This window comes from Empidonax traillii, unplaced genomic scaffold (genome assembly GCF_003031625.1).
Source record: "Empidonax traillii isolate 1590-97213 ecotype Southwest subspecies unplaced genomic scaffold, ASM303162v1 scaffold1487:size278866, whole genome shotgun sequence".
NCBI lineage: Eukaryota > Metazoa > Chordata > Aves > Passeriformes > Tyrannidae > Empidonax > Empidonax traillii.
In genome coordinates, this window is record NW_020956680.1 from 148,775 (window position 1) to 159,861 (window position 11,087).

The 11,087-nt window shown below is 39.0% G+C and overlaps 1 protein-coding gene across 13 annotated transcripts in view; it reads left to right on the forward strand.

Annotated features, from left to right (window-relative positions):
- BAZ2B (bromodomain adjacent to zinc finger domain 2B) overlaps positions 1 to 11,087 on the forward strand; it is an 86,264-nt gene that overhangs the window by 49,737 nt on the left and 25,440 nt on the right. For 6 of the 13 annotated variants that reach the window (XM_027907501.1, XM_027907508.1, XM_027907503.1 and 3 more), the window contains 10 exons: positions 153 to 363; positions 1,817 to 1,909; positions 2,030 to 2,091; positions 4,621 to 4,686; positions 5,426 to 5,491; positions 6,128 to 6,172; positions 6,424 to 6,456; positions 7,634 to 7,699; positions 9,858 to 9,998; positions 10,724 to 10,978. In XM_027907501.1, coding sequence (XP_027763302.1) covers positions 153 to 363; positions 1,817 to 1,909; positions 2,030 to 2,091; positions 4,621 to 4,686; positions 5,426 to 5,491; positions 6,128 to 6,172; positions 6,424 to 6,456; positions 7,634 to 7,699; positions 9,858 to 9,998; positions 10,724 to 10,978 — 1,038 coding nt within the window. The remainder of the gene's footprint in view (positions 1 to 152; positions 364 to 1,816; positions 1,910 to 2,029; positions 2,092 to 4,620; positions 4,687 to 5,425; positions 5,492 to 6,127; positions 6,173 to 6,423; positions 6,457 to 7,633; positions 7,700 to 9,857; positions 9,999 to 10,723; positions 10,979 to 11,087) is intronic. The other 7 variants (XM_027907504.1, XM_027907505.1, XM_027907509.1 and 4 more) reach the window with 2 other exon arrangements.

Below are 11,087 nucleotides of genomic sequence, written 5' to 3' on the forward strand. Positions count from 1 at the left end.
CCAAATAGTACATCAGAACTCTCGCATATTTTCTGTCTATGACTTATTCGGGGGAGGGAAAATCTTCTACTGTTCATGTTCTCGGGTGTCTTAGAATTATTTTTTGGAATCTCTGTTTATAATACCTCTCTGTGAATTGTGTCGATTAAAAGGGTGTGCAGTGGTGTCTTCTGAAAGAAGAGGAGGTCATTCCCCGGATCAGAGCGATGGAAGGGCGTAGGGGCCGACCACCAAACCCAGACAGACAGCACTCCCGGGAGGAGTCACGGACGAGGCGCCGCAAGGGCCGACCGCCCAACGTTGGCAGCACGGAATTCCTGGACAACGCCGATGCAAAGCTTTTGAGGAAGCTCCAGGCTCAAGGTAAGAAATGTCTCACTGTTTTCACAAACAGAGGGTATCAGTATGTAGAGAGTTAATGCTTTTCCTAAAGAAGAGTGCTGTGTTTCACCAGGATGTGAGTATACAGCATTTGATTTGGGAAACTCTGTACGTACAAGCCTTTTATTGAAGGCTTTTTCGAGATCAGTAAACGTGTGTACGTTTTGAAGGAAGAAGTGAGCTTTACGGTCCCTTCCAACCCAAACTATTCTATGATTATTATCCTCCTACTCTGGCATGAGAGTCTATTACCTTGGAGTTACCATTTGATACCAAGAATTCTAGTTTCTGTGATTTCTTTTTAGATTCTTGGCTTGTTTTAGAAGTCCTTAAATTTTGCTCAGTAAACTGCATACTAGTTAAATGGAAGTACAGGTGGACTGTTTTGTCGTCCCTGTTTTTTGTAGTGTTTCCCATTGATCCTTTTCAGGTGCATGATGAACATTAACCACATCCTCCTCATGGACTGTGCCAATTTAGACGAAGTGGCCTTCTGTATTTGTTGGCCTTTCCATAGCTTTTAGTTTAAGTTCTTGTCTATGACATAAATTCTAATATCCAGCTACAGGTTCTCTTTCAGTTAAGGTGTAACTGCTTCTTCTGTGTGCTTTCCCCATGGAAGCGTGAAGGTTTCCCTGTTGTCATGTACCTCTTTATGCTACTCTTGGTATCTACAGCATCATCTGACTTATACAAGGGTTTTCTGTATGTTTGCCTGGGTCTTAGTCATTGCACAAGAAGCTGACAGTATTTTGGGGAATGCTGTCAGAGAGGTCCTGGACCTCAGTCCTTTGAAAAGCAAGGTGAATTCAACTTCCAGAAAATCCTTTCTACAGCTATCTTTTGTCAGTGTGTCCATAAGCAGTTAATTCAAGTTTCAGCAACACTATCATGTAGAGTAGCTTCAGGTGGTTACTAACTAGCATAAGAGAGTGGCTAGATTTAGGTAGCCACAGGAAAGAGATGTGTGACCTAGATGAGTGTGCTTCCTTGCATTGTTAAAAAAGAATTACATTATTACATGCAGAGACTTTTAAGGGAAACAGTAATTCCATGCTTTCTGAATAAAATGTTGATATAGTACTTTTGAAACAAATGTTTTTGCTTTAAAAAGAAAAAAAGAAATGGTTTTAAAATGGTGCAGCATTATTGGCCTGATTCTGTCACTTAATAGATAATTCTTCTCTTCCAAAAATAGTATTTTATTTTATGTAGAAAATGTCTATGTTTACACTATGTTTTTACACTATTGATGTAGTTATTGATACATGAGATGCCACTAAAGGTAGTTGATAGTGAAATTTTGTAAAAGTCAGCATGTGCAAAAGAAATCCACTGTTTGTCTTTACAACATACAGATGTCCGGAATATGGACTGTATCTTTATTGTTGGACAGCACTGTTTTTATGAACTTAATATTTTCTTTTTATAACAGAAATAGCCAGGCAAGCAGCACAAATAAAGCTACTTAGGAAACTTCAGAAGCAAGAACAAGCACGAGCTGCCAAGGAAGCGAAAAAACAGCAAGGTAAGTATTACTTGTGAAAGTTTGTGCATGTTAGTGGATTATTTTGAAAAGCATTAATAAAAAGTTACCTGTCTCTTGTTATGTTCTGTTGATATTAATTCATTTGCTTTTGTTTGTTAGCTATTATGGCAGCTGAAGAAAAGCGAAAGCAAAAGGAGCAGATAAAGATAATGAAGCAGCAGGTAAGCTTTATGCAGTTCCTAAATGAGCCCTTTAGGTTATATTTTGAATTATTGAATTAGGTTCTTCAAATATTTAGTAATTTACTAAGTATGCTGATTACAAGTGTATATTTTAAATCTAGTGTTCAAGAGCACACAGTATATGTTACTTAAAATTCTAAACTCCAATAAATCCACCACTAACCCATGTATGTCCCCACATGGCTGTTAAATCCCTTTAGGGTTGGGACTCCACCACTGCCCTGGGCAGCCTGTGCCAAAGTTGGACAACCTTTTCCTTGTAGAAATTTCACCTAGTATCCAATTAAACCTCCTCTGGCACAGCCTGAGGCCGTTCCCTCTCCTCCTGTCCCTGTTCCCTGGGAGCAGAGCCCGACCTGCCCCGGCTCCCCCCTCCTGTCAGGGATTGCAGAGCCAGAAGGTCCCCCCTGAGCCTCCTTTTCTCCAGGCTGAGCCCCCCAGCTCCCTCAGCCCCTCCTGCTGCTCCAGCCCCTTCCCCAGCTCCACTGCCCTTTCTTCTCTGGACATGCTCCAGCACTTCAGTATCTGTATATGGTCTCAACACCCCAAATTCAGAATTAAGTTCCAGTATTGGTTTCCTGTAAGTGACCAGGGAAGAACACAGAGATCCTGCTTGCCACTGTAGGGAGAAAATTTGTGCAGCCAAAGCTCAGTTGGAGTTGAAGCTGACAAAACTGGAGGGGAAAATAAAAAGGGATTTTTCAAATATATTAATGGCAGAAGGCAGTGTAGAAATAACATCAGCCTGTTACAGGATCAGGATGCTCACCTCACAAACAAGGACAGAGACAAGGCAGAGGTGTTTAATGCTTTCTTTGCTGAAAAGTTTGTTCTGCATTAACTCTAACCTTTGTGGAATTTAGAGGGTGTAGTACATGCTCTCAACTTTCATACTGTTTTTAAAGTATAATGGGGGATAACAGAGACTCCATGCTATGAGCTTCACATGGTGAAAACAAAAGTTCAGCACTGTCTAAACAAGGCCTCTGAATTAATTTGCTGGATAATGTAGTCTTATGCTGGACTTCTCAATAATTTATTTGCCTTTTTTACTCTCAGGTATTTACTCTAAGATTTACCGAAAGTTTGTAAGACCTTATATATTGGAGCTCTATTCATCAGGAAATTTTGTATGTCTTTCTTGTCTGTGATTGCTCCTCTACTGTTAAATACTTTAGATGATCTTTTCTTAGGGGCTTGGTTTTGGCGGTGTTTTTCTTTTTTTTTTGATAAAGAATATATATAACTATGTGTTCTACAGAAAGTAAGATTTTGCTGGTAGTCCATGTTCTTGTTTTAGACCAGCTCTCAGTTAAACAGTGTATTCTGTACAGATGGGCTTTGCCCTCACTGTTGGGAAAACATCTGCTGTTCCAAAGAGCACTGAGCTTCATTTCAGGCTTCTGATCTAGGCCTCCCAGCCTGCAGGACTTTTCCTTGGTCTGGGTTTTGGTGTTAAAATTATACAGCAAGTTCAGCTGGATGTACTGCTTCTCTTAATAATGGTAGCTTCCCAGTCACTGTAGTTCAGGCAGTTCTTTTGAGACACTAAAATCTCAAATAATGGGCTAACGAATTTTTAATGTGAGCTAATTTAACAACAAACCCACGCAGCATAGGAAATGTGAAATAATCCAGTGTTAGCAATGACTGCATTTCTCAATCAATGTAGTAAGACTTAGTTCAGATTTTAGGAACTAATTCTTGGAAAGAATAAATTAGAATGTGGTTGCACAGCATCCATCTGTGGAGTGCATACATAGCCTGATCATTTTCTTCTCTCTGCAAGAAACACGCTGAGATGTGTTGTACTGCCCGCAATTGCTATTCCAGTTACTTCTTTTGTTACAACATGTTTACAACTCCATCCCCCGAGCTACAAAGCAAGGCATCCAAACTTGTCCTGAGTTACTTGAATGCTTTAAAAATCTGGAGAAACTGGAGTGTACTTGACTGAGCATGTTACCCAGGTTCATGAGCGGGAGTGTCACTGGCAGAGCACGTGCTTTGGGTTTCTCAGAGCTCAGGTTCCCTGTGCTGCCCATGGGACTGAAAGGCTGCTGGACCCGAGGCAGGAAACAGTGGTTTGACAGAACCCCCTATTTCTTGGTCAGGAAGATCCCTTCAAAACATCACGTGTTTCATGGCATAGCTCACACCTCGTTCGTTCCTAAATAGCTCCCCCACTGTCAGCTAGAATTTGAATGCTGTTGGCTTGTTTACATTGCCATTAATCTGGTCCTCTGAAAAAATAAAAAAAAAAAACTACGACAACTGAAACATGAGCACCTATGTATAACTAAGGGTAGGTTCCTTCAGAGTTATACCAGACATCTTCTAATGGTAGTAAAAATTCTGTGGAAAGAATTGACTACAGTGGGTATAAGACTTCATAACAAAAAGTATGTCTGTATAAACTTGATCATTTTTTAAATGTAAGAATAAATTGCTTTCTCAGTATTTTTATCCATTTTTTTTTTAAAAGAAATAACTTTCTTACCCTTGTAGGAAAAAATCAAGCGAATCCAGCAAATCAGAATGGAGAAAGAACTTAGAGCTCAGCAAATTTTAGAGGTAGAAATAATGACTCAAATGTAATTTTTGTGTTGTCGTTTTAAAGAATGTTGTATTTTAACTGTCACGTGTAGTTAGGCGTGTAACTAAATATAACAGCTCTAGCAACCTGGATTTGCAAAGGCCAGTTCAAACATGTGTCTTGAAATATTTTTCTTTAAAAATGTACATTAACTGTGACCCAAATCTTGGAAATGATTGCTTAGGCTCACGACTTCCTTCATGAAGTCTTGTATGTCCTAAAATTAACAGCAGAGCTGCTCCATTATTAGAGAACAAGTTTGCAGTAGCAGGATGTTCCAACAGTGTAATGCTCTGCTCTGGATTTAAATCTGCAGTGGATTTAAAATACTGTGTCTATATGTATGCTAGATATCCTGATACACTGAACGGGTTTGCTAGTGTACTAGCAAAGATGGATTGCTAGTTTTTAAGTCTTCATTGATGGAAAAATTAGTAGTAACTCTTTGCTATTTATATTGTTTCTGTGTGTACTTGCTTTCTTATAATAGCCAGGTGAAGCAATTTTGAGTGGGACTTAAAATTCTGGCTTAATTTTTAAGAAGTAAGTGAATTGTGAGTTGGTTCATCATGAAAGCTGCGTTGGGGAAGAGATCAGTTGTAATGTACACAATAAATGATGATGTTTTTAAACTTTTAAAGGCACATAACTTTATTTCTAGTCAGATTGTTCTCAACTTGTGATGGTGCTGTTGTGTGACCTGTTTTGCATGCACAGGCAAAAAAGAAAAAGAAGGAAGAAGCAGCAAATGCCAAATTATTGGAGGCCGAAAAACGAATAAAGGTTAGTTTGGAGGAGGTCCAGAAACAAGAACTGTGTTATTGTGCATAATGTGCATTGATGTATAAAAAGCAGTAAATTTGGAAGAATATTCATGGCTAAGGAAACTGTACATAGCGACAGCATACAATAACATGTACATGTGTTATATAAGTGCATGAAGCATGTGCAGAGGAGTTTGTGTGACATACACATGTGGAAATATATGGAGACAGTACTTTTTTGTGTGCCATTACCTTGAGTTTTGCTTACATGATGCCTGGTTTGCACAACAGAATGCCCATTCAGTAACATTATTCACACAGTATTCTTTTAAGCACACTGTATCAAAAAACTTTGTTGTTTCTCAGCAAGCCTAGTCTCTTCTAGGCTGTATGCAGACAAGACTGCAGAGCTCTTAGAAATACTGGAAAATATGGTGTATATATGTATTGCAAGGCTGCTTTGGCATTCCCGGTGTGTTTCCACGTGGACTTCCCAACTGACCAGACTTCCTGTTACGTACACTGTGCTCAGCTCACAGGGGCAGGGAAGTTACAATTTAACTTAGATGTGCTGTTTTCGTGTGGCAAACCTGTGCAATTTGGTAAGGAAATTTTAATAGATATTTTCAATATGCTTTTTTTTCTTTTGTTCAAGGAGAAGGAGATGCGAAGGCAGCAGGCTGTTCTTCTGAAGCACCAGGTTGGTATATGTTCAGTTGACTGGACAGACAGAATGCCAATTGTGAGCTACTACTTTAAGCTACATGGGGGTGGGGTGGAATCTTGAAAATAAGTCCTTTTTAAACTTCTGGGTTTGATTCCTGCACAGATTTTCTTTCGCCTTATGATTTGTTGCTTTGCTTTGGTATTGGGGTCTTTTGGGGGATTATAAAGTGGTTTTATGACTTTGTGATTTCTGTTTCATAATGTTGTGCCAACTCTTTCTACCAGGAGTTGGAGAGGCATAGACTAGATATGGTATGGGTATGTTTATTTTTGTACATCTAACACCGCATTGTGATTTGGTTGTGATATGGTTGTCATAGCAATGCATAAAATGTAGCACTGGCTGCTGTCATATTACATACTGCTGCATGGCTTTACAGCACAGTGCATTGCATACATCTGCTTGTCTTGTCTGGTCAGGAAAAAAAGGACACGTGTTCAACATGTGTATAAATTGAATGTGGCAATAACTAAATGAGGTTTTTAACCAGAGATCTGTGTTACTGATGTCCTAGTAGAAATTTGACTACTATATAAAATCAAGGATTAATGCAAAATTAATAGGTAGTCACTTGTATAATTTTTGCAAGCCTTGTCCCATTCACTGGGAATGAATCCAGATATTTTAAATACAATTGGAATTAACTTGTTTTAGAAACCAGGATGATGTCTTCCCTAAGTTTGTAAGATACTGAGGAAGTTAACTTTTAGCCGTGGTAAATTCATACTGTTACAAGTATACAGTGAAACATTAGAATGTAAACCTGGCCTCACCTAATTAGATAGTAAAATCCCCATAGCCTTTACTGGGACCAGGATTTACTTTACAGCTTTTAAGGCAAAACTCCTGTACTTAAAGCCCTAGAATGGTGCTCCTTACTGCATTTGAAGTTACTGCCATAATTTATTGAGGGACAAGCATCAGTAAACCAAGTGTTGTTGTGTACGTATGTGCACCACCACTGGCTTGATTAAAATTGATCTAGAGCTGAGAATATTAATTTGTTGCTTGGTTACAAAAATGTTAGTGTTTGCAGTGTTTGAGAAAGACCAGTATAAAATTTCTGCTGAATTGGCTATTGAAGAAGTAAATTGCAAGTTCCATCATAGCAGATGTAAGGTAACTGACCTGTTCCAGCCAACCATTATGCTTTTTGTTCTGCCAGCTTATGAAGGAGCATCACAACTGACCATAAGTAAATCTGTATGCTTCTTTTTTACACTGTCTCCATGTTCATTGCTTTTACCTTTTTGCTTTTGATTGTTCTTGTATTTGCTTTCTAAACCTGAACTAAAACATGCACAGACTTGGCCATTCTTGTCCTATATTTAGTATTTACTGTGACTTGTCTATTAATGCTAAATTTGTTATTCAGCTTTTTTACTGATTTGAAACTGTAGATTAGTTTTGTTCTAATATTACCTGCTTCAATAGGAACGAGAACGGAGAAGACAACATATGATGCTTATGAAAGCCATGGAAGCACGTAAAAAAGCAGAAGTGAGTATTAATCTTGAAAGTTTGAGGTTTTCATGGTTTCATTTTCTAGTTATCTGTAGAAGAGCAGTGTCTTTGACTTACATGTCAGTAGTTTCATTTGTATACATGGCAGCAGTAGGACAAGAGGTAATAGGCACAAATTGAAATACAGGAAATTCTGTTCAAACTAAAGAAAAACTGTTCTTGGAGGGTGATGTTTGAACACTGGCACGGATTGCCCAGTTATGAAAGTTCTGGATGTTTTTGAGAGGAAACATTAAGTAAAATACAAAAAACCATAATTTCTAACTTATTTTTTTGTTTTATATATTTTTCTATATCCTGAGACTTTTTTAAATCTCTTTATCCTAAGACTTTATTTATAAAAGTACAGATAACTAATTGAAGTAAAATAACTCATTATAGGAACTGGTTGTCAAAGAAGTTTTAAAACTTTTCTCTTGGATGTATTCACAAATTTAAATAAAAGTGACTGACCAAAACCAAGAAAATTTGACTAGGACTCCAAGAAAATTTGACTAGGACTTCAGTGCAAGGAAATAGAGGAAAATGATACATCCCACTGTTGGAAATCAGGATGCCAGGCTACATGGTTGTTTAGTCTGATCCAGTGCTGTAACTGTATTCTTGCTGTAACTGTATTCTTACTCTAATAGAAACAGAATAACGGTTAAAGCTTGCATTTTTAATCATAACTGCAAATTACTGTGTTCCTACATAAGTATCCATGTGTACACCTCTTGTTTTCTTCAGACTTGGAGTGTTTCTAATTGGCAAAAACAAGTTGTAGGAAATGCCAATTGGCTTTGAGACCTTGACATAGGTTAAGATAAAAGGCAATAAACAATTTTAAAATACAAGTCAGGGAGTATTTTCCATTTTAAAATAACATTTTGGATTTTGTGTGCTGCTTTAGTGTACTGTGAATTTCTACACAAGATGTCCCTTATAAACTTAGCACAGATATGAGGCCTGTGTTGGCAGTACAGAGGGTGCTTGCACAGCTGCAGAGCAGGAAACAGTTGGGCAGATGGGGAGTTCTATATGTCACTGCTTTTCTGTCAGTGTTAATTTACTGGTCCCAACATGTTCTTTGTATCCAATGCAAAACTCGGTCTTGCATCAAAACCACCGAAGATGGTAGTAGTAGAGGTCCTGATCTCTGTGCAATCACAGTGGTTATCCACAGGAGTCACCAGTGGTCTGGTAATACTCAGTATAGAATCGACAGAACGGATAAGAAGTCATGGGGCCTGCCAGAACTCCCCAGCGGAGTCAGGGGTTAATAACAACCTGACTGAGTATAGCCTGCACTCTGATCTCTGCAAAACGTGGTGGTGCTAAATGGAAGAGACCAGTGACCTCCTGAACTGACAGAATAGTGGGGACTGGTTCTGAGTAATGGGAAGCAGCTTGGCTTGGTTCTTTAGCCCTTCTGTGCCCCCAGGTGGAAAGCACATGCAGTGTCTTCATCACTGTATCAGATTCTAAAGTCAAGACTCCCACGCACTCACACGTGTGTTTGGTGTTTGTGGGTACGTACCTGGTTCTGTGCTCCAAAGAGTAGCATTGACAGATGCAGATTCCATACATTCTGCGTTTGATATTGGTTGCACAGAGGTGTGTAGGGAGTTGTGTTGTCAGGACAGTGGATTGGTGCTGGGCATGGGGCTGCAAGGACCCCTGGAGCCAGGGATAGGAAAGGCCATTGGAGCTCCAAATTCAGGCAGTCTTGTCAGGTTAGAGTGACAGAGGGAGCGCAGTAGCGTGTGGGACATCACTGGAGAGGGTGTTGGGAGAGACAAGTCATAAAAGCTTGACTTCTCGCTTGATGATCCCCGTGTTCTTGTTGTGTAGATGAGACATAAAGGGCTGTTCAGTTTTCAGATTACATGTGAAGTACATGGTAATTCAAGCCCAGAATCTACCTGTGTTTGAAAAGATCTTTTGTGTTTTATAAGCTATTCATATCCAGTTTGTATATTATGGGAATTTTTAAACCAAATTTTTTTCACTTGTCCCTTTGCTTTAATGCAGGTTCCTTAATTGCTATGGTAATTACAAAGGTTGCATAAGTAGAGCTTTTTAAATTAGTAGATTGTTCCTTTTTAAGTTTAGGAGGTAGGGTTTATTTTCTACCCTTTTAATTCTGCTTAAGGAAAAAGAGCGGTTGAAGCAAGAGAAACGTGATGAAAAAAGATTAAATAAAGAACGTAAGCTGGAACAGCGAAGATTGGAATTAGAAATGGCAAAGGAGTTAAAGAAGCCTAATGAAGATATGTGCTTAGCAGACCAGAAGGTAACCACAGCAACATAAACTTATTTTCTTGCCTCTTGTTTGTGTATTTTATCATTATAGCAATAACTTTTTTCTTGCAGCCACACCCAAAGCATTCAAGTTTTGATCCAGATAATTAGAGAACTATTTGAAATATATACAAATACAAGATATTAGAACACTTCAGTGGCACATGTTTAGTTAATGAAAAGATTTTTGTTTAAAAGCAGCCTGCTTCCCAAAAAGTACTTGCTTGATTGCTTCAAAAAAGTTCTTTGAGTTATTTTTACATCAGGAATACGTATCATGTCTCAGTACACAGGCTCTAGATACTCATCTAGACAACTCTTAGAAGCTGTTGCTCAAAAAAAACTACTCTCCCAGTCTTCTGTGTTTTTAGTCCTTGTCTTTAAAGACAAGAACTTTAAAGCTCAAGTTTTAACCCTCTCTGTGTCAGAGAAATCCCTTCTCTTTGCCCCCTAAATATTTTTACACCACCTTTTACAGTAATTTGGCTCAGCATAGATCCTGATAGCGTCTCCTGACCAAAAAGGAAGTATATCTAATCTCTCACCTCCTGTACCATGAAAAGGTAAATGTGTTTCAGCATTGAATAGATTTTATCTTCCAGCATTGGCTTGCTGGAGGTCATAAGGAAGTATCAGCCAATTTCCTTAGCTGGTATCAAAACCGGGTTCTTCTGAAGTACATTACTGAACCTTGCCCTGGCTTTCGTTGCTTTGCAGCCTTTCCCAGAGCTGCCTCGCATCCCCGGCCTCGTCCTCGATGGAAGCACATTCTCAGATTGTCTCATGGTGGTGCAGTTCCTGCGAAACTTCGGGAAGGTTCTTGGCTTTGATGTGAGTGTGGATGTCCCCTCCCTGAGTGTCCTTCAGGAAGGTTTGCTCAACATAGGGGACAGCATGGGAGAAGTACAGGACCTGGTTGTGAAGCTTGTCTCTGCAGCTGTGTGTGACCCAGGACTTGGTACAGGATACAAGGTAAAAAAAAAAAAAGAATGTATTCTTCCTTGTGCCTCTGTGACACCTCTCTGATTTGGATTTCCATTCACTTTCCTATTTCTTTTCTTTGGTGTCACTGTTCTAATGT